Source organism: Cucumis melo, chromosome 8 (genome assembly GCF_025177605.1).
Source record: "Cucumis melo cultivar AY chromosome 8, USDA_Cmelo_AY_1.0, whole genome shotgun sequence".
In the NCBI taxonomy this organism is placed as follows: domain Eukaryota; kingdom Viridiplantae; phylum Streptophyta; class Magnoliopsida; order Cucurbitales; family Cucurbitaceae; genus Cucumis; species Cucumis melo.
In genome coordinates this window covers 2,278,192-2,301,677 of record NC_066864.1, presented here as the reverse complement: position 1 = coordinate 2,301,677, position 23,486 = coordinate 2,278,192, and the positions used below count along the sequence as shown (strand labels likewise).

General features: G+C 30.4%; 3 protein-coding genes across 4 annotated transcripts; 1 reads left to right on the top strand and 2 right to left on the bottom strand.

Annotated features, from left to right (window-relative positions):
- Window positions 1-1,887: 1,887 nt before the first annotated feature.
- LOC103484574 (pentatricopeptide repeat-containing protein At1g55890, mitochondrial-like) lies at window positions 1,888-3,084 on the bottom strand. Its single transcript, XM_008441715.2, has one exon. It carries the CDS (start codon window positions 3,082-3,084, stop codon window positions 1,888-1,890), a length of 1,197 nt encoding a protein of 398 aa, XP_008439937.1.
- Window positions 3,085-12,615: 9,531 nt separating this feature from the next.
- On the top strand, window positions 12,616-15,514 carry LOC103484572 (transcription factor bHLH112-like). Of its 2 annotated transcripts, none has more exons than XM_008441714.3 (7): window positions 12,616-13,110; window positions 13,207-13,693; window positions 13,770-13,892; window positions 14,098-14,163; window positions 14,662-14,721; window positions 14,849-14,908; window positions 14,994-15,514. In XM_008441714.3, exons 1-7 carry the CDS (start codon window positions 12,845-12,847, stop codon window positions 15,138-15,140), a joined length of 1,209 nt encoding a protein of 402 aa, XP_008439936.1. In that variant the 5' UTR covers window positions 12,616-12,844; the 3' UTR covers window positions 15,141-15,514. The 2 variants fall into 2 exon arrangements, with proteins under 2 accessions (XP_008439936.1, XP_008439935.1); XM_008441713.3 differs by having other exon boundaries at window positions 12,618-13,110; window positions 14,662-14,727.
- Window positions 15,515-19,431: 3,917 nt separating this feature from the next.
- Window positions 19,432-22,322, bottom strand: LOC103484571 (NAD(P)H dehydrogenase (quinone) FQR1-like). The gene is made up of 4 exons (XM_008441712.3): window positions 21,854-22,322; window positions 20,538-20,631; window positions 19,943-20,205; window positions 19,432-19,856 (listed from the first exon to the last, which is right to left on the bottom strand). The coding sequence occupies exons 1-4, from the start codon at window positions 21,874-21,876 to the stop codon at window positions 19,628-19,630; spliced, it is 609 nt and encodes a 202-aa protein (XP_008439934.1). The 5' UTR covers window positions 21,877-22,322; the 3' UTR covers window positions 19,432-19,627.
- Between the last annotated feature and the right edge of the window lie 1,164 nt (window positions 22,323-23,486).

Here is a 23,486-nt window from a genome sequence, read left to right as displayed (position 1 = left end):
GTTCGTTGTAAAATTATTTTGATTTATACACTTACGACACTCTAACTCATAATCCAACTTTTTCATCTCCTACCAAACAATATCTTGTCATGGATCCCTTTTCTGAATATATAATTTCTCGGTTAAAATTGTATTGTAATAGTTGCAATTATTCTAATGTAAAGATTAAAATGGTTGATGTCCTTGACGATACCTTTAATTACACTTCAATTGATCCAATAGTATCATCATTAGACGGTAATTAATTCGTCAAATACACACGCATATATTTTGGTATTAGTTTCAGTTTATGGTTTAAAAATATGTCAAGTTCATATCTAAAGAATTTTCTATCTCAAAAATCTCAAGTTACGTTATTTTTCATAAATATTGTTTACGTCCATACTAACTAAATCATTTATTGTCAAAATTGTTTTTATCAATATTTTTATCGTATCTTTAATAGAATTTCATTTTAAACATGAAAGAACGTTATATGTATCTAGTTTTTAAATAACTTTTCTTGTTTAAAATTTGATTTTATTTACTATAAGTTTCATTTTAAACATGAAACATATGTTTAGTTTACAATTACTTGTTTTTATCAATGAAATAAACTTTGTATTATATTAAATCAGATTACAAATAACCATAGTCAACTCTCAATTAAGTTTTAACCCTTTCATTGTTCTTAATAAGAGTGCTCATTGGTCGATTGGAATCGGGGACCATAGTCAGTTTAATAAGTATCAAACCGACCTCGACACTAATGAATAAGGGTTGGGTTAGTTTAACACTTAAAAATATTTTTTGAAACTTCTTGAAACTGACCTTGACTAACCCCTTTCGTTTTCTGACCGACTTCAGTTTGGTTGGTCAAATTAGTTTTTCGATCTATCATGCTCGCCCTCATTTCTTAATCTCTCTCTTTGCTATATGATCACTTGATACCAACATGAGTTTTGTTTAGTGGGAACAAAAACTTGTCTATTTGAAAATAAAAAAATCTCGAATTCAAATTATGCTGGTCCAAATTCCTCCACCATTTGTACTAAAAAAACTATCATAAGTTTCAAATTGTAATTTAAGGCTTAGAGAGGCCAGAAGCTTACACTAAATTTTTCATTCCTTAATACATTATTTAGTAAATTTCAAACATTAGTTAGTGTAATTAAATTTACAAATGACTACATAGGAGAGTCGAGTATATCTTTAAATAATAGTTGTTATCCATAATTCATACAAGTGTTAATATCAAACGTTATAGAACAACCATTGGCTGCATTAATTACAATTACAATTATATGAAACCTAAACAATAAATTAACTCGAATCCATATAAATTAAAATAAATTACCTTAAATTAATTAGCTTTAATTATTTTAAATTTAGACTTTGGAGTCAATTTAAGAGGAAAGTCACTTGCCCCTTAGAACAAAAGGGGACACTGATGAAACTGCGAAAGTCTTGAGAAGAGCAAAGGTGGTGGAGATCCAAATGGATGAACTGGATACTCCAAAACCAAAGGGTGTGGTTGATGTCACTGAGGATGACAAGTCTGATGTTCTTAGAGCATTGGAAGGAGACGGGTTGCGAGACCGTGTGGAGGATGTGGAGATACGTAATGTACCACCATTCATCTCAATTCATTCTCATGCTACAATTGTATCATAATTCTGTGAAGTCAGAATGATGAAATTATTCTTCCATTAGTTTCATTCTCATCCCGATGCCAAGACTTGAAAAAAAAATAACTTTCTTCCTAATTCACGATTCATAATAAGCATAAAAAAATACATTCAGATCCCTCTTTAATCAAATTTCCCACTCAAGAAGAAGAACAAGATGGTCAATTTAACAAACAGGATAAAATTGAAGCCGAAGTCACACAGAAGTAAAACCATCTTTTCAAGTGCTGTTCTGAGGCAGTTTCAATTTGAATTTTAATTTACTGTTAGAATTGTAGAGCTCCACAAGGTCATTTGCTTCTTCCATCTTGGAATCTTCAGCCAATCCATCGACCACACGCTGCACCTCCGCTGTATGAAAAACTAATCCATTATCAATGGCCTCCTTGCACAGCTGAAGTCCAAAATCAAAATCACCCTGCTCGCACAGCAAGGAGAGAAGTGTCGCGTAAGTCGATGCATTTGGAACAACTTCACTCTCCTTCAGTTTGTCATACCATTTTTTGGCTTCCTCCAAATCCCCATCTTCACAAAAGCCTTTAATCAGAATATTGTAACTGTACACATCTGGCTTGATTTCCTTCTCCTCCATTTCAGCTAGCAACTCAATCCCATCTTGAATTCTCTTCTCTAGAACCATTCCTCGCAACCTCGCATTGTAACTTATTAGATTAGGAGCAATGTTCTTGCTTTCCATCATAGCCCAGATGCTTTCTCCATCTGAGAACTGACCCTTTCTATAGAGTGCAGCTAAAAGCGTATTGAATGTAACCAAATCTGGCTCCATTCCATTCTTCTCCATGTCATTGAAGAACAAGATGGCTTTATCCAAAGCGTCCATCTCGCAATAAGCATTGATAACAATATTATACGATCTCACATCTGCTTCTATCGAAAGTTCCCGTGGCACCTCCCTAAAAATCTTCTCAACTTGATCAAATTCCTTGGAATTAACACAAGAAGACAAAAGGGCATTAAAAGACCGAACAGTCCGCTCGCAATTCAGTGCAGGCAATTCATCGAACAACTTGCGCGCATGAGATAACATGCCCGCTTTCCCATAGAGCATAATGAGGCGGGTCGCAAAACCTTCGTCTTTAATGTCCTCATACTTCTTCTGGGCTTCTATAATATCTTCAATCATGGAAAAACTTTTACGGACAGCAAGAAGGCGAATTGTATAATCATAGGTACCTTTCTTGCGGCGAAATAGTTTGGACTCGGAGTTCTTAATAAACTTGTTAGCGAGCTCTTGAAGACCTTGTTCGGCGGTGAGAGGAGTTGCGGCTGGGGATTTGTTGGATTTTTTGGTAGCTGAGGAAGGAAGCGACAGGTTGGGTTTGTTGAATATGCGTGTGGGGGAACGAGAATGGTTGAAGATGCCATGGAGACGACGGAAGAGGGAAGAGGAAGACATATTTTCAACTGAGGAGAAACAGGGAGATTTAGGGTTTAGGGTTTGTAGAGGTAAAAGGTATGTAATATACAAGGAACGGGGCTTTACCAAAAACTCAATACGACTGCGTTTTGGTAGTCCATTTTTTATATAATGCTTGGGCTTCCCATAAATCCAAACACCAAATTTTATACATAATCATAATCTCTTTTATGTTCATTTATATCATCTATAAATGTTGCTACTCTTAAAATATACTTTGATATACGCCCTCAATCTATTTGCTTCCACAATATTGTTCTTCCATTTTAATTATAATCTCTCTCCCTTTACTTTTTTTTTTTTTTTTTCTTTTTGAGAATAAATAGCATCTTTTCCATTTAAGATAATATAATAGGTTAATTATGTAATTTTTCTAATTAAAAAATATTCCTTTCCGGGTGTTTCTTTTGTGTTTTTCTTTGTTATGTCTTGTTTGTGCTTTGACTTTGATCTGAGATTGTTTTCTTTAACAATGTATCCAAAAAAAAAAGGAAAATCCTTCAGACAACAGAAATGTTTCAAATACTTTGTTAATGATATCTCTATGATTAAGAAAACATTCCATTATTTGCACTATCAATAATATGGGCTGGGATGCAAAGGTTGAAGCCCAACTAAAAACCTACAATGTTGTATCCAAATAAAACATGGGCCTGAATATTATACAGCCCAGAACATATAAATTCTCAAACACGGATTTGTCCGAAAATCAAGTGGGCCTAAGATTGTTCGATCCAGATTATTGGATGTCTCAAAGCAAATTCAACTTGACAAGGAATGATGTTTTTTCTACTTTCTACAAATCGATAGGCAACAACAATAGACTCTTTTAAATATTTTTAGTAATCCATATACATACAAACATTCATACGTCTCTTTCTTATAAAATCATATTTGTCTATCTCGTTTGTGGTATGTGTGAGTGTTGTTGAATAATACGTATTCATCGATGAAAATTATTATACATTTCCCATCAGCATAAAAACTATATGAATAATACAATATTTTTTCAATCATGTATAAGGTTGCGGTTGTGACATAGGAAAAATACGCGTAAATATACACTAAGGTTCTTTTTGTTAATAAAATATGTATAGAAAACCAAAATCACACATTTGTATGTCAATTGAGTTGTGTTCATTTAGACAATGATAATAAATTTACTATGATATCTCTCCGTTTTTACATTTTTTTTTTTTGTTTGAAAAAGAGCGGGTTATTTAACATTGTTAACATGCCCTAACAAATCTAATGACATAAGTAACATAACAAAATCTCAAAGATTCAAATATAAATTAAAGTAGGAAAGATTATATTAATTATTATAACTAATTAGAAAAGAAGGAATGTCTTGTAAATTATAGAATAATTACATGAGCAACTTCTCTGATTTTAGAATATTGTATTAGTGGTTGAACAAATCCTCATTTTTTAAGAGTAATTTGCAGATAAGACGGAATAAGAAGCACTACAAAAAGCCAATATGTATAATACAATTAATCTTTTAGAAGAACACAAAAGGAGAGATGATTTGATTATTAATTAATTCGATTGAGCCCATATGTATATAGTTAATTATAAGTTAAATCTCCAACAAGGGATTTCTTTTTTATTTTTTATTTTTTTAAAAAAGAAATTGAGTTCTTAATTAATTCATCTCGTGACTTTTGTTGTTTTACCTAACTAATACAAAATTTCTCTCCCCTAATCATTACTTTAATGCCTGGTTTTGGAATTATGTTTTTGGGAAGAAGCAATGGGTTGACTCTAAGCAAGATCAAAAAGTATATAATAGGCGAAGAAATTAAATTGACTTAATTAAAACGGGTCAATTAAGATTGGTAACGTCAGAAAAGAAGACTATTTGTATGAGTCAATTATGATAATATATGATCTTAGACTTTGGTGTTACCTATATATATATAATAAAATTACAAAGCAAGTAACTTAAACCTTCTAACCTATACACTATATGAAATGATTGAAACCCTAAAGAAAAAGAAAAGCTATCTAAAATGAATGGAATGGTTACTACTATACACATATTTATATTTATTTTTCTCTCTACTCAAGTTCTTACCTTCCCCTTTCATCTAATACTTTATTATTATTATATATATATATATAATTAAAGTAAAACTTGAGAACAAAGTGATATATGAGAGAGAGAGAAATAGAGGGTGTTCTTAGTTTCTTGCTTTTAATGATGATGATAAAAATTAATAGAGCAAAAAAGGAGAGGAAAAACTGGGAGTAGGTCCAACCCCCATCTTTCAACTCCATTTTATCCATGGAGTTTATTGAAATATGCAAATACCTAAAAATGACCTAAACATTTTGTTATTATTTAGGGTTTTCAAATGCCATTTTGTGATCATTTTTTCATGAAAAAAGAAGGATAAAAGAAAAGTGTTGCTTTGAAGAATACGTTTCCATGGATGCTTGAAAAATATGCATCAAGCTATAGGAAAACCCCATTATTGTGATAGAGATGAAGATCGTATAAATGTATGTATATATAAAATAAAATATTGTGAAGAAGAATAATATTGAAAAAAGTGACAACACATAGGGTTGTTAAAAAAGGCAACAGACAAGAATGACCCATGTTTTCTAATCAATGTCTTCAAAATCAAGAATTTTTTGTCTTTTTAAAAAAATGGAATTATATATAGATGAACTGGAGGAGGTCCTAATAAATTAAACCAATTAATTAAATTAGGTACTAAAGGGAAGTTATCTTTAATTAATTATGTTTAGTTTAGTGAATGAAACCCCACTTTATCAGGGTTTAAAAGACTTAGATCAGTTGAATTAAATGTTATAAAAATATATAAAATAAGGAATTAGAGTATACACTATCTACTCGACTACGCAAAAAAATTAGGTTAAAAAGGTTTTTCCAAGAAATTAAAGATTTGATTAACCTTTTTATATAGTTTTTTTTTTTATATATCCATGAGTTAGCTTATCCAATTCTACAACATTTTTAATATCAAAGTAATCTATAAAAAATTATCACCATGAATTAAATATAAGATTTTTTCATATAATTTGAGGATTTAAATGAATCAATCTCTATTAAAAAAATTCTTAATTAATTGAATGGGAATTCAATTCTTACACGAATGTCAAAGGTAAGAAATACAGGATCCAGAGCTTTCTATTGTTTATATTTTGATTACACTTTTGAATTGTTTATGATTAGTGTTCAAAATTTGTTGGTTGTTTATTTTGTTTTTTTTTTTAGGGTAAGTTTGTTTGTTAGAGAGAGAGAATTTCCGACAAGGATTAGATGAAGCCATCAACTCACGGAATTCCATTTGTTTTTACCTCTCTAACGCTTCTTAATTCATTTGTTTTTTTCTTTTTCCAATAGAACAAAATAAAAAGTAAAAAATGGTAACTTTTTATTAAGTTCCTTTAAATATTTTATTCCATTAAATTCCACTCCAAATATAGATAGATACAAGTGTCTCAGTTTTAACCATTATGGCAAGTTTTATTCTCTAATAAGAAGAGTACAACCATTGTGAAAATAGAAATTATCGAATTTGATATATATATGTACTAAAGCTCACTTTAATCTTATAAAATATGTGTAATTTTTTTATACTTATCCCATGAATAATTTGTGAATTTTGTCCATATTTTGTGCGTAAAAGTTCATCTTATTGCAATTAATGAGTGTGTGCATATATGTAGATTTTAACATTGTTTTTCTTTTTTTTTTCCGTTCTCTTCCAAATTGTGAAATTTTAATTGAAGGTAAAAATTACAACAAATTTATTTGAGTTGAAAATTCAATTAGACAAAATCGATGATTTAGAAATAGAACATAGTTTAAGTGGAAATAATGTCACTTTAGTCTTTAAACTTTTTTAATAATTACTGTATTTTATTTGATAAAAAAATTGGAAAATTGTTCGATCTATTTATAATATAGCAAGAGAATTTAATTAATCTTTAGATAGTTTGATAAATTTTACTATATTTTAAAAATAGTTTTAATATTTTACGATATTAATTTTAAAAATTAACTTTAAGGGAGGAAATTTAGTCATTATTAAAATTATAATAACTAAATTTGATTTTTCCAATATACATGTGTCCGAATCCAAACTTATAAATACCAAAACTAATATTTTAACATTTTCTTATTTGATTTGATTTTTTTTTTTTTTTTCCTTTGAGAAGTTAGTTTGATTTTATTTATATACTTAATTCGTCTTTTCCATCTAACCTTTTTTTACCTTCAAATTAAATTTAATAATAGATAATTGTTTTTCGTATTAGAATTATTTTCAACATTCATTTTTAAATTTTATATAGGTAAGAGGTTTTATAAATTCTAAAAGGATCATATTTTTTTTTCCATGTCAAATTAGTAGTAATTGTTATAATTACAATAACGACTTCTTAAAATAAAATAAAATGAAAATCTTCAAACTTACGTGGTGGAAGAGATTTGACAGTTCTATATATTATAAACTCCGTTAAAAATAAATAAATACCTAAATTTGTTTGGCTGAGGAAACTCCCATGCGAAACTAACATTTTTGTCTTTGTCCATGTTTCTTTGTCATTCCCATTTTGTTTCATTCTCTAAGGCGCATCTTTTACTTTTTTACTTCCCCTATCAGTAAGAACATACAACAAATGACATTGCTAAATATCAGACATACAAACAATAATGCTTCCAATTAAAAACACAAAGAAACTTTTCTTAAATTATATAATTATCTGCTTGCTTGTTATATTTTTACGATTACAATAGTTGACTTCTATGATAAGTTCATTCATGAGGCTTCAATTTAGAGAATATATATGACATCCTATCTTAAGAATTCTAATATGTGTTAGAGTATTCAATGTTGATGTAATTATATATTGTATTGCGTTTATTTGTAATAGTTTAATATCAAACATAAAAGCTCTTGTATTCATCCCTATTTCTTTTTTATCTCTTACTAAACTTTGTATATTGTATGAGAGTTTTTAATAACCATCTTTATTATTGGCTAAATCATGTTCGAATTGAATTAATTAGTTGACTAATTTAAAGATAAGTTTGAACAGTTTATTTAATAAATTATCCAATCGTGCAGATTTTAAAATATTACACGAATTATTGTTAAATTCAAGGACTAGGGAAAGGTAATAAAAGCAGAGGTGAGGATAGGAAAGCTTTTATTAGGGGAAAAAAAATACAAAATGGAACTATGAAAAAATAGGAAAGATGGAGGAGGAAAAATTAGAGTATTTTTGTGGGCATGCGCTCTGCACGTGTCCGTTGGTGGCATAATGACACGTGATCCACGGCACTTTTCCACCATTCTTATGGGGCCGACCATGTCTGACTCATGTTTTGATATTTTGTCGTTTTCTACACCTCATGGTTACGCCATCTTGACGTCACATGTAATAGCGCACCTCTTTTTTTAACTTAATTTTTTGTTTAAATAAATATTTATCATCTCCACTCATACGTTCTTGTGGTGGAGAAACAAGAAGACGTGTCTAAAATGAAGATGTAATTGTAAGATGGTAACAAAGTTAATAACTCATCCAAAACTTGGTTAACCAAGTTACAAAACAATATTTTATACAATAATCTTGTTTAATCATTAGAACTAATGAATGTAGTTCTACCACCCAGTTAACAATAGACGTACTTCTAATGAGGTGTGACAAAGTTAGATGTGTATGTAAACAATAATTTAGAAACAGAAACTTTTAATTAACACGTTTATAACTAAATGATAATTTAGTACAGATGTATTACTATGAGCGAGAGTTAAATACGAGAATAGTGATGTTGAAGGGTGGTAAAAAAAAACGACAAATAACAAAAAGAGAGAATTGAAATTGAGGAAACCTAAAGGATGGATGCTTAAAAGGGAAAAAAGGACAAAGAAGAAAATCCAAAAGAAAAGGAGTGGAGGGATTTGACCCTAATTCCCACATATCCCAATCAACGATGTAAGCACAAAGCCTTGCCTTAGCCTTACAATGGCGTATCATCTTCTTACTCTCCATTCTTCAAAGTTCAAACCCTTTTAACATAATCATCACACCACACGCTTCTCAAATTTCAAATTTGTATTTGATGCTTAATGGTGGCGTCAAACGGTCTAATACTTGTTTATTTTAATTCTAACAAATCTTTTATTACTTTTTCTTTTTTGTTTTTAATTTTGAATTTTGAATTTATCTAGTTGATCTATGTGGCTTTAGAGGTAAAAGTTTGACACAGTATACTTATCTATTATAATAAATTAAATCTAAACAATTTCATTAAACTACATGTTTATGTGTTTTAATGTGAAATGTTTGCATCATTAAGTCAAGAGGTGAAAGGGGAAGAAGCGCAGTCGGAGGCGGAGGCGGAGGCTGTTCGTGTAAGCTAAGCGAAATGATTTGAAATTGGAAACTTAGGACTCTCTCTGACTATGGAGTCTTTGGGCCTTTGACTTTTTCTCTTAACAAAAAATGGGCCCCACATGTCTCGCACGCTCCATTACCGTGTGGGTCCTCACTTTTCATTTATTTATTTATCTATTTATTATTATTATTATTATTATTATTATTATTATTATTATTATTTATTATTATTATTATTATTATTATTATTATTATTATTATTATTATTATTATCATCATTTCCCATTCTTCTTTTTAATTAATTCTTTTTTCCCCCTCTTCCCATTTTCTAAATCCATTTATTTATATATTATATAAAACTCAAATCATAATTCTATTCCTCGTTTATTTATTTACAAGTCGCTATCTTTGACCATTCTCCATCTTTTCTTTTAATTCACCTCCCTTTCATTCATTTCTATTTCCTCTTTTCTAGTTTTCGGTTTATTTTTATTTTGACTTATCTATGATTTTGTCCAATTTCATACATTGCCTTTTATAGTTAATCCTTTCCGATTATAATTTATTTTCCAGCACAACAAATATACATGAGGGTAAAAATTTGAATTAGATATCTTCATTTGTAAATATGTTCAAGTACTTGGTCATACAATTCTTTTTTTTATTTACATATGACAACAAATCTGCTTTTTGTATTGGATTGATTTGTTAAGTTAATTGGATGTTTACGCGGACGTAAATGTAGTATAAAGTTTATTTATATTTATAGAATTGAATTAAAAAATTTGAAACTCAACTAACAATCACAAAAGTTAAATTCAAACTAATAACAAAAATATAAAACACAAATTAAGGGGAAAAAAAAACTAACTCAAGCAATGGCGTTAGAAAGTAAGTGAAAGAAAGAAAAGAGAAAATGTGGTGTGGGTTTAGTCAAGATTAGGAGGAAGAAAAGTAGGGAGCTTGCTATTGGGTAAGTGGAGTGTAATGGAAATGAAAATATATATGATTGATTCATTTAACCAATTCTTTTTCTACACGTGAGTTTGAGTTTGATTTCTTTATTTAAATATTTGATGACTCTGCCTAAGCCTACTTTCAAGTTTCAACCCCTTGGATTTATTTGAGTCAATCATCCAACCCACCTAACTTCTCCAACTTCATTTTTTCCCTCTACTTCATAATATTTAGACCACAAAAGTCAACCCTTCTCTTTTTTTTTAAAAAAAAAAAAAACTGAATTAACTTTCTTTTTCCACCTCGAGTATTTTTTGTTGTGTGCAGTAATTTATCGAGACCATCTCCATTTTTCCATAGTGGTTGTAGTCAAATTAACTTAACAATACAATCAAGTAAAACAAATAGTATAATAAAGAAACTGTGAGAAGTTAAGGGGTCTTTTGTAGATATGATTATTAGATATGGATTAACAGTGTACTTAGTTAGGTATGATTTTTTTTTTAAACACAGTAAAGTGTTCTCTCAATTCATAAAATAATTTATGATTTCTTCTTAAATAACTTCAATTATTTCTTTTTTAAAAAAGCAAATGCTTAAGGGACTTGAGAGAATTCATAAATTATGTTTTAATATATTTTCAAAATAGTGTTATGGTCAAAGAAATTGATGTGATGTTTCTTTCGTAATCACACACCAAACTGTTTCTAAAGATTTGAAATATACACACGGTTTTGATATAAGATAAAAAAAAAAAAAAACTTTAAAAATTTGAAAGTTTTCAAGAAGTCAAAAACACTTCTAAAATGATAAAAAAAAAAGTATATCTAAAAATATATTTATTAGAGAATAAACACCTTTACGACAAAAATAAAACCGTATCAATAATCAAATTGAAGCAAGAGAATAATTTAAAATTTGAATGATTACTCTTGATATTATCATGTATACCATAGCATGCAATTCAATCTTAGTCAATAATCATTGAAAGTGGGTTTTATAGGGTATAGTATCAGGTGATTTTTGTTATGTGTAGAAATTTGAAAAAGAAATTGCTGTATATATATATATATATATTTTCAAAACTTATTATATTGTTTCATTAAAGAATCATAGATAAAAATGTTCCCACATTTATCTTTAAATTTGTTTACTATTGTGCTATTATATTCATTCATGAAAACAGTGAATTAAAAAAGAAAAAGGCTAAACTAATTATTATATTATCCATATTATAGGAGTTTCTTTTCCATAAAGGCTGAATAATTTCTTTTAACAACCATTAAAAGATACTCAACCTAAAGTGTAAATAGTATAAAGATTATAATTCATATTGTCTAGTTTGGCCTTGGTAAAGATAACTACATTTATAAACTTTAGTCTACATATTCTTTCATTATATTGTCAAGAGTCTTTAAACCATCTACTTCTTATAATATACAATTTTGGCTAAATATTCTACCTCTTTAATAGATATAATAACTTTATCTCTTTCAAATAAAATATTCTCAAGTAGACCATTCAAAAATTTTAAAATATTCGTTAAAATAACTCATATTTTACTATATTTAATGTTTCATTAACAAACAAGTAAGCATAACACATATTTATTAGATAGTATTTTAGTGATATGTCTACGTGTTCAACTATACGGATAAAAGAGGAATCAAAGAATGAATTAACTTTCTCTTACCTGATTTCAAAATTGGAGTGATTATATAAATAGAAAATAAGTTTTTTTTTTTAATAAATGTTTTGTTGAGAGGTTAAATAAAAAAGAAAAAACAAATTTTGATTTCAATTTTATTTCAATGCTTGAAGGAAAATAGAACTTGTGGTGGTTCGTACACATAGAATAAATAAAACTAAAAACAATAATGTTTTTAAAAATTGATTAATCGTGTAAGATAAACCATTTAAATTATATATTTTGGCGCGCTTAATATGAGAAAAAGGAAAAGGAAAAAATATAGACCGTTGGATGGAAAAGAGAGAGCACATCATTTGGTCTAAAAGCATGATGTGACCGTTAGATTAAGCACCTCAGCTTCCTCACCATCATTGTCAACCCTACACCCTTTATTCTCAAGGAACAATATACAATTTTTGTACCAAATTACTAAAGTATTAAAAAGAAAATAAAAAAGGTGGGAGAAGAAGAAGAAGAAATTAAAGGGGAAAGTAGGAGAAAGAAAATTGAATAAAAAATTGTTTTTTTTCTTTTCTTTTTGTTCCTCTCGTCCTATCCATCAATCTATCCTCGAAACGTCAACCCGATTCCGATTTTAAATTTGTTTAACGCTTAAAACTTTAAACACAATTTTTTTTTTAACTGCCCGCTCTCTCTCTTTGATATTTAAAGGCAGCGACTTGTAAAGATAGTGCTAAATTTTAGAATATGGCAGAAGATTTTCAAGCTCCTATTTGTGGCGATAATTGGTGGAACTCTTCCCGGAGTATGTTGGTCGCCGTCGGTGGGTTGTCCCCTTGTTCCGTCGGTATCGCCGACTTATCTTGGCCACCACAACCGCCCTCTGCCGCCACTGATTCCGTCAACAACAATTCCTCCATGCTTTTTCAAGATTATTCCACTTTTCAAATGATGGGTTTTGCTCTTTCTTCTTCTACCACTTCCGAACATTGGAATCAATCTCAAGATTTGCTGTAAGTAATTGACAATAACAACAAGAGATTCGATTTTTATTGATTTTTTTTTTTTTGGTTTAATTTGTAATTAATATATAACTTTTTTGGTTGAAGTAATTCGAATGGAATTCCAACGAATTTCTCAAGTGAAAATGGATTGAAGCAAGGAAATGATGGAGATGATTATTTAAATTGTTCGTCCACAAATACAACAAATTGTCAAGGCGGTTTATTTCCTGTGGAGTCGAGTTTATATGGATACTCTTCTCCTTCAACTAAGTTGCTTCAAACTAATTTATATGAGGATGATAATTCTGATCCTCGTTCTCTTTTCAATTCTACACCTTCAATTACCACTAATTCCACTACCTTCCCCACAAATATTAATCCTCCTAATCACTTATCTTTATCTTCAACCCCTAATTTTTCTTCTAATTACCTTGTTAAACCCTCACTTTCAAACCCACAACCTCACTTGCAATTCACAAACAATACTCCTTTTTGGAATGCATCCTCTTCAAATTCCATTCCACAGGGTATTGCTTCCTTGCTTGAAGACAAAAATAACCCTAAATCCCAAAACAATACCCTTGCTTTCAAGGTAATTTTTTTTTATTAATTTATATATTTTATTTTTTGAATTTGTCGTTCTTACTTATTGGGTTATTTTTCTTTAGTCTATGAATGAAGATGGTCAAGATCAAGTGAAGAAAGTTGATAAAAATAGTGCAATAACGACTGAACCAACCGTGTTTAAAAGGCCTCGGATTGAAACTCCTTCACCATTGCCAACATTTAAGGTGAGATAAGATATTGAATTTTGTGTGTTTTAAAATTTATTCTTTGTGTTTGGCAATGTGAATTATTATTGTTATTATTTGTGAGCCCTTCAATATTGTAGAGTAGCTAGGGTTTTTTTTTATTTAAAAAAAAAAAAAGGAAAAAGAATGTTTGAAGAATCTTGATAAATATAAAAAGGACAAAAACTAATGGTTTTGCTATCAGGTGCGGAAAGAGAAGCTAGGGGACCGAGTCACTGCCCTTCAACAACTGGTTTCACCATTTGGAAAGGTGAATTCTTGGATTTTCATTGTCTCATCCTTTTTTGACATATATATAAATGGTTAAATTGAAGCTAGAGTTTAACTCATATTATTTAAAAAGGTTAGAATTTAGTTATTATGATTCAATAAAATCTTATGGATAGTTCTTATAATTTGATAAAAACTTAATTCCTATGGTAAAAATTATTTATGAGAGTTCTATTTAACTATATATGGATGAGCTTTTTAAAAAATAATTAAATACATTTTAAATAGTATTTATATCTTAACGTGTTTCATCAAATTTTCAAATCATAGTTTGTTGGTTTAGATATGTGGTCAAATATGTTCTGCATAAAGATGGATATTCTTGAAATGCACCGAAAGTATTGCTGAAAATTTAAATATAAATTTACGAAAACTTCAACCAAATCGTAGAGGACTAATTTGCAATTTAACTAAAAGAAAAAAGAGCAACTTTACTTTTTATTAATAATAATGTTTTTTGTGATCTATTCTTACCCAGACCGATACAGCCTCAGTGCTACACGAAGCCATTGAGTACATAAAGTTCCTCCACGATCAAGTCAGTGTATGTTCCATTATATTTATATATATTTACAACATAAATTCCCTCAGAAAAAAAGAAAAACCCAAATTAATTAATTAATAAATTCATTCATCAAGATTATCAATTTGGTTGTAATTTTCAGGTCTTGAGCACACCATATATGAAAAACAGCAATGGAATAACACCCGTCCAACACCAACAGGTAAAAACTATTAATTTTTCTTCAAAATCCCAAAAAGAAAAGGGAAAAAAGTTTGCAGCTTTAACATTTAGTCGTTGAATTTCAGGTATCTGAAAAGGCAAACCAAGATAGCCCAAAACAAGATCTGAAAAGCCGAGGCCTTTGCTTGGTGCCAATTTCAAGCACATTTCCAGTGACAAATGCATCCCCCACAGATTTCTGGACACCGACGTTCGGCGGAACGTTCCGGTGAAGCGAACCGAAAAAAATGCAGGGAGTAGGAAGAAGTTATATAGAGCGATATATATTAACTATATAAGATTTAAATTGGTGTAATAAAAAAGAAAAAAGAAATTAGAGATTGTGGTAGTGTAGTAGCCTAATATATCGAGATCGAAGAACAGGAACAAGTGCTAAATTCAGGTAAAGTACTCAACCAAATTGGAGTAATTAAGGGCAGCGAGGAAATGGTTGATGATAGCTGGATTTAGCAGATGGGGTTTTTAATTATAATATAAAGTTGGCCCTTTTGTTCCTGTTCCTTTTTTTTTTTTCTTTTTCAATTTCTAATATGTAATATCCTGTGAACTTCATCAAAGTCTATATTATCAATTTTATTTTTGAATCTATTTGTTTGTCAAATATTATTAATTCGATTTTGAATCATAATATGTATACCTAGGGAAGCGAGAAGCGTAAGTCGTGGAGTTTGTGTTTGTGTTTGTTTGGATGGAATAAAAATAAGTCTTTTTTTTTTCTCTCTTTTAATAATAATAATAATAATAATTTTGGAATTTATGGAATTTGATGGATAGGTAGTGGGAAGCTCAGAAAGAGGGCGGCCCACTTTGTGTTTGTGCTTTTGATTTTAGGGTTCCTGAAGGGCATGCGCGCGTGCTGGGATCAACCCTACAAAGGGCCATTTACGAGCTTCTTCATGCCCGAAGAAGAAAAATACGTATATTCTATCTTACAAATTGCTCGATCATAATTTTTGTTATCCATATTTAAGATCATATTTGGTGTTGTACTTTTCTAGATTACACTTGAAAACAATGTATTAACCTTTGTTTGATATTGTGAGATGATATCTTTGGAGTTAATGTTGATAACTAGATAACAATTTTGATAATTGTTGGCTTCTTTTTCTTTGCTGTTTAAGCACGTACGTCTAAAAGTTTTTGTTGTGTTATTATGTTGATGTAGAGATGAGAGGAGAAGTGTATTTGTAGGTAACTAATTAACTTGAGTACTGGTAGTGTTTCTTAACTGGGAATTTAGATGCTATTTACTTTAAAAAAAATTATTTTTATGGAATATGATAAAAGAAAAAAAAAAAAAAAAGAATTTCTGTATGTTCAAGAAAAGGAAAAAAGAGAAAAAAAGAAAGAATATATTTTGTGTTGATGTGTTATGTTGTTTTAACTACTTCCGTATATATTATAGCTTTATCACATCATGTTAGATTTGTGATTGATAGTTTATATATCACAGATAATCAACGTAGTGATTATCCCTTTGATGATAACAACTTTTTTAAACAAAATATTCTTAATAATATATCTTTTTATAAAAGAAATTATATTCTATGACAAAGAAATATGACTTCTCAATTATAACATATAATCCTAACAAATATTAGATCAGGTAAGGGTTATAATTTCCTAGAATGATATAGGGTGATCTATAACCCATAACTAAAACACAACGAGTATGGTTTAATTAGAAATAATGATGTCTACTTAACAATAAAAAAATAAAATTGTGGTTCAAATATCTTCAACTTTGTTCGAAAAAAACCCTAGAACAACTGTACATTAAAGACAACTATGTATAATGGTTTTACTTTATATTTTTTTCAAAATTGTTCAGGGAAATAGTTCCGCTAGCTAAAACATTTTTATCTAAAGGATTTTATTTCGTTATCCTTTTAAAAGTTTTTAATTTTATTCATTTAATATTTACACCAAAATAATTTTTTTATTAAACTGAAGTAATTTAAAGTTATATATATATAATGGAAATATTTTATTCTGATGGCCTAAACTTTTTACCACCCAAATTCTCCCATTACATGTGGCAGATAGCATATCAAATTTTCTTATCCCTTATATGGCATTTTTGCTACAACTGCTAATGTAGCATTTAACATCCACATTCCACAAATATGATAATAAATAAATCTTAAATCTTATATTCTTATAAAAAGTAAAGAAGAAAAAAAAAAACACGACGAAGAAACCCAATCGATGATTCAAACATGCATGTCAAAGTTTATAATAATCTAATGTATTAAACCAAATAGAAGCTGATTTAATTAAGGTTAATTATATATATATGAGGACAGCTAAGCTAGTAGGCTACTTAATTAATCTCTCTTTCTTAATAATGATTTCTTTAAATTGAATAATATTTGATTATAAAAAGAACGAGGAAGCTTGTTTGTGATGTTAAAATGAATAAAATTGATCTGTTTCTTTTAACAGAACCAATCATTAAAAAAGAAAAGAAAAAAAGAAGGTGGGTTCTTTTAATTTGTTGCTTTATGGACATGCAAGCAAAACTAGAATTAAGAACATTAACATTTGTAAGAAGCTTAACGTGGAAGAACCATTTTGACAACTGACCAATCATGTGGGAAACTGCTTTTTCTACTTAATATATGTGTATATATATTATGTTATTTTTTGTATCATGCTTTAGCAGAATCCGGATCAGTACTTTGCCTTTGCTTGGTCTCTCTAAGATGAAGAATTTTTCACCTTTTTTTTTCTTTTTGGGGGGTAATGGTATATATGGTTTATGAAAATTAAATAAGAACAATAGTAATAATTGATTGATACTGAAAAAGGAAAAGGTAGCTTTGTGAGGCATCTGGGTTATGAATGATGTTTAATAAAATCAAAAGCACATATCCCCCCATCCATTTCACACCCTATTACCTTTTTCTTTTTCTTTTTCTGCCATAACTTTTCATTTCTCAAATTTCTTTTCTTGTTTTGGATGGGTTAAAAAGAGGAAAAAAAAACAATGAATTTGTTCGACTTCTGTTTGAAGTTTTAAATATCTGAAGATAAATTGGATTTTTTTTGGGGGGGTGGGATGAAAAAGTGTAATTTCTTTTCGTAACTTTGAATCCGATCTTGTATGGCATTCAGGAATCAAAATACAGCGTTTGGCCAAATACTCTCTTTTTAGAAACTTTTATGTAGCTGCTTTTCTTTTAGAAATATTATTGTTGGCCTCATCCATTCCCTCATCATATATTTATATCTTCCTTTTCCACAAATTTAGACTTTTTATCTTTAAAATAACATAATGTACTCTTAACTTTGAAGTACTTATAATCTTAGTCTCTACATTTAAAATTCATCCTAAATTTAGTTTAGACTGTGTTTAAGAGTTTTTTACCTCATACAACTCAACCCTCGCATATTTTTAAAAAAATTGGTCATATCTAATCTTTTATATAATTGGAAGTATCCAATATTTAGATTGCAGTTTTGTAGGGTAAGAAACAAAAGAATGGATCTCTCAAAAAAGGAGCTTGCATCTGATCAGCTAATTTGTGGACAATAGTCTATCAAGGCAAAGAGCAATCGTTATTGGGAACAAGAGAATTAATGACTCACAATACTAAGACAGAGACATGACCCAGGACTATCCTATGTCAGGCAACATTTGAGCATTTTTACAATTGCTGAAAGTCTTCTAAGTTAATTTTTATCAAAATTGGTTAGATAATAATAATTAATTTCATATAAGAATATAAAATATAATGTGGATATATTTCTAAAATTTATAGTAAAAATACCTCCACGAATCTTTTTTCTATATATACCAGAAAAACAACATCAGCTAATTTTAATAGCAACTAAACTGGGTTTTTTTAAAAGATAGAAAAGTTGACATACTATTTATTATACTTGATTTTGTCATATGTTATAATTGTGATAATTTGAAGCTAAAATTGAATAAATATGAAAATGGTAAATGATATTTTAACATTCTTTTATATATATTCTCTTCCAACATCTAAAATCCAAAACTAATAAGTGTAGTACGGCAATGTTTCTTTTATTTCTTTTTCTTTTTTGGTTAAGATCATTGTGTGTGGTCTTGAACCTACAACCTTAACAGATTGGCCTTTGATTGATGTTAAACCCATTTGGATGGACCAGTTTGATGATATATATATAGACAGAATCTGTACATCCAATATTGTACTTACTATCTGTATATCCAAACAATGAAACAAAAACTTCGCGTTGGATAAAATTTGTAGCTGTTTCTGTTGGCCCATATGTTTTCATCCTCTTTAATCATACAGCTTCAGTTTTCATTTTCCCCCAACTTTCTTGTCCTAATTATAAGTTAACCTATCCATGCATGCCATGCCAGCTGGTTTCTTTCTAACCAAGTGATCCACATAAAAAATGTTGTATTTCCTTTCTCATTACATATTATTTCACTCAAATCATCTCTCGTACCAGTATAACATTCGTAATAAATAAATTTACTGTAATGTATGTAAAGATTAAGGGTTAAAAATACATGCATAGCAGATAACTTTGATAGATAATAATGTTTGGTAGCAGTGTAAGATTCAATACATACACAAATCAAAAGACAAAACACAGGATATAGCAAATTCTTCAACAAAGAACAGCTATATATATATTATATATTATATTAATATATATAATGGCGGGGAGAACAAATAATAAGTATAGAAAACAATCAGTTTCCCTTGAGCTTCTTTGCAATGCCAGCAAAGTACTTCCCCTGATGGAAAGCTTGCTGCAGTTCAAGTTCAGAAGGCTGTCTGGAGCCATCACCGGCTAAAGTTCCAGCACCGTAAGGGCTCCCGCCCTTGATGTTTTCCATCTCGAACATTCCAGCTCCGAACGAATATCCAATTGGAACAAACAGCATGCCATGATGAACCAGCTGAGTTATGGCTGTTAAGCTGCAATATATATAATACAAAAATTTTAAGATCGAATTTTCATTTTGAAATGTTTGAACTCTAAAATGTTTGAAAAAGAGGCTCACGGTGTAGTCTCCTGTCCACCTCCTTGAGAAGCAGTGCTATAGAAAATGCCTGCTGGCTTTCCTGCAAGTGATTGTGTTCTCCATAAACTTCCTGTTGCATCCATGAATGCTTTGAATTGAGCACACATCATTCCGAATCTTGTAGGGAACCCGAATAGTAAACCGTCAGCTTCAGCGAGTTCACTTGGCGTAATGATCGGTGCTTCACCCTTCGGTGGTGCTTGCATCTTTTCAAGAACCTCGCTTGGTAACGTTTCAGGCACCTGTTTAAATATGATGCATACTCATTCAAGTGGCTCGAATACCAAAACCAGTTATAAAATGTATTCAGAATTGTCACTGATTAAATTGCATAATTGATGAACTTGAAAAAGCACATTCAACTATAGATTGTCTAGTTTGTTTGTATTTAATTTGAACAAGGCATCTCAAATAAAAACGAAGGATAGCAAGAGTGTGATAAAACAGGAAAGTAACTCTTAATCAGCAAAATGAAGACGTTTGTTGTTCATTGTCAAATTCAATGTGAACAGATTTCAGATCTTAATCGAGAACGTAAAGAAACGGATGTTTACAATCACAATAAGACCCGCACCTGCCATAATTTGACTTCCACTCCCTCCACAGAAGCAGCTCCTTTTTGAATTTCCTCTGCCAGCCTCAAGACATGTCCATAAGTGGAATAGTATCTGCACAAGCATAACATCCTCATCATTTCCAAAATAACTTTCTACATCCATTGACTAACCACCAAAGTTTTTCTCATACATGTATGACATGACGACCAACCGTATCACAAACAACTATAGTTGGCCATAATTTCTCATACTCGTAGCTATCCTTCATTGGAATCAACATGTATGGTGTTTTTTGGATAAGTGATGTCAAAATAAAGAGAAGAAATTTTTGCGACAAAACCGAATTCACGAAAACAACACACTAAAAAAACCAAAAGGAAGCGAATCTCAAGGGAGTTGCAGCCATTTATCTAGAAGAATAAGGTAGAAATATGACAGGTAATTAAAAGGGAGACAAGACAATTTTGCTTATCATTGAGGCCAAAACAACAGTAATACATTGACATCACACAAGCTAAGCAATGGAACTTAGTGGAAGTTTCAATAGTTATGGACCAAAAAACAAGTAAAAGGAAAGAGAAGTGGAAGTCCTAAAGCAGGGTCCACAAAATTAGCCAAAAGTTCTTGCATGATTTCCACAGGTTAGGTTAGGTTTCTTAGTCACTTCAGTTTTCATGACAGTCTAGTTCACACATGACAGCTAAATTCCCAATTATTTTGTCAAACTAAGATCCAATTTCTAGAAGTAACCTAATAATAGGTAAGGAAAACCATAAAACTTACACATGGTAATTAAAATCTACTTTGACTCTGAACTCTTGGGACAAAATTTGAGGGTGACATTCAAAATTTACTGACGTTTGGTGGAGCAACCAAATATTGAAAAAGATATCCAATTAATGTCCTAACATCATTGAGGCTATTCATCTCATTGTTCATGCAGATTATTAAAAAAATTTATAATAAAATACACCAAGAATAAGTTCATAACATAAAACGAAGCTAGAGTTCGATGGACTTTTAATCGGAAAAAATCAAAACCAAAAAAGAAATCAGAGTAATCCCTTACAGAATCATACGAAAACAGAGTAAACAAGCTCCAAGTTTCCAGGATATCTCTTGATCATTAAAAAACAGAACCTTTGACAAGTGGGGTTGTTGATAATCATTCATAACAACGTTTATCGTTTGAATAAAAAAGAAAGCTTCAAAATTGCAGAAAAAATATCGAAAAAAATCTGGGTTTATAATTGCCATGAAAGTTGACTACAAAACAGAGAATTATAATCAAAAGAAAAAACTGATAAATTGGAAGGGATTGAGAGAGGATTACACAATGTAAACTTTGGTGGCCATTGATAGATTCTCTGAGTTTCTGTCTGTATGTCTTCTTCTTCTTCTTCTTGTTCTCTCTAATTTGAGTGGGTGAGCGAAATGTTTGACAGTATTGACATTAAGGGGGACCCCAATTTATAGTGCTCTACAAGCTGTGTTCTACGAAAATGTTATTTGTTTTTTTTTAATACCATAATTAATGGGGTCTAACCCCAATTTTGGTGGGGTTTCGTTAGTAATAATGTTGAATTGTGGGACGGTTGATGTCCACTCCACTCCTTCCACCATCATTGTTTTCTTTGATTAAAACTTCATTCTTCTTCGTATTGGAAGTTCTCCCTTCTTCATCAGGTGAAAGATTCAATCTGATTCACTATTGATGTAAGTAAAATTCATCCATTCGATGAACGAAATCATTTTCTAAAGAGTGATAGAAGAACTAACTTTCTTCATATGCTTTTCCCACAGTTTTGCACTTCTTTCTGTTCATAGTCCCTTACTTGAAATTCAAGATATCTTGGGAAAGGGGGATTAAAAAAGAATGAGTAAAATAAGATTGTGATTTGGGTTTGGTTTAAGTTGATAAGCTTTATAATAAAGGTTTTAGGTAAGTGATTAAAGGGGGTCCCATGACATCAATTATTAGGTGAAATTAAGTTTAATGGAAAACGTCTGTAAAATTGCAATGTAGAGAGGGTTTAGAGAGAATCGATAGCCTTTGTCTTGAAGCGTGCGTTTCTTGTCTTTGTTAATCCATTCCACTCCCTTCATTTTCATCCCATTTACGCTTTGATAATAACATGATTGCCAAATACAAATTGCCTCCCCTTCTTGGCTCCTGAAATTGGGTCACTAATTGCTTCTAAACAAGCTTGATATAATTCTGTCCAATCTGGTGTGAAATCAGTTACTGTTTGAACTTTGTTATGAGTAGATTTATCAAGGCCAAGACCGAGAGTTTAGATAGATAACTCATAACTGATAAGAGGCTTATAGACAAAGATAAGGATTCACATAGACAGACCAAGGCCGATAATAATGACATCCGACCTAATAATCCTCCATCGCTTTAGGAGATTAGTCCCAATGGATTGGCCAAAATCCATGAGAGAGCTTACAATTACAAGATCCATGATGGAGCCTAACCTGAGTTCAGATGACCCATGGAATCAACCCCAATGAGAGCTTAAAAAGCCATGAGATAGCCTAGTGTGAGTTCGGGTTCAGAGGACTCAAAAATAGAAATGGAAATAAAGAAAGAGATTGGGGTTTGTGGTGTGGTCCACCAATGTGGAATGGAGCATTGCTTGTCAATAGGGAAAGACCATACCACTTCTCGGATTCTTCTTTCTACCTTTTTGTAGAGGAGGAGAATGGGTGAAGTCAAGAAGAAGTTGAATGGATTTTGAATCTGTTTCTGCTACAAATTTTATACCTTTTTTCTTCTCTTTCTTTTTTGCAACTAATGAAAGATGGAAGGAAAACAAATCAGTAGGGTTGTTGGATAGTATGTATGATGAGAGTAAAGCATATTTTTGCCTCAAAACTTTAGCACATGCATTCCTTTGGTCAAAATGGATCATTTGTGGGTCCACTCACTCATCTTCTCTATATCTTTTTTCATATTTCAT

Coding starts and splice junctions, on each gene's coding strand:
- LOC103484574 (XM_008441715.2), bottom strand. CDS start 3,084: ATGTCTTCCTCTTCCCTCTTCCGTCGTCTCCATGGCATCTTCAACCAT.
- LOC103484572 (XM_008441713.3), top strand. CDS start 12,845: ATGGCAGAAGATTTTCAAGCTCCTATTTGTGGCGATAATTGGTGGAAC. Junction 14,728..14,848: donor TCCTCCACGATCAAGTCAGT/GTATGTTCCATT, acceptor TGTAATTTTCAG/GTCTTGAGCACACCATATAT. Junction 14,909..14,993: donor CACCCGTCCAACACCAACAG/GTAAAAACTATT, acceptor GTTGAATTTCAG/GTATCTGAAAAGGCAAACCA.
- LOC103484571 (XM_008441712.3), bottom strand. CDS start 21,876: ATGGCCACCAAAGTTTACATTGT. Junction 20,632..21,853: donor GCCACCAAAGTTTACATTGT/GTAATCCTCTCT, acceptor ATGCTTGTGCAG/ATACTATTCCACTTATGGAC. Junction 20,206..20,537: donor TGGAAGTCAAATTATGGCAG/GTGCGGGTCTTA, acceptor ATATTTAAACAG/GTGCCTGAAACGTTACCAAG.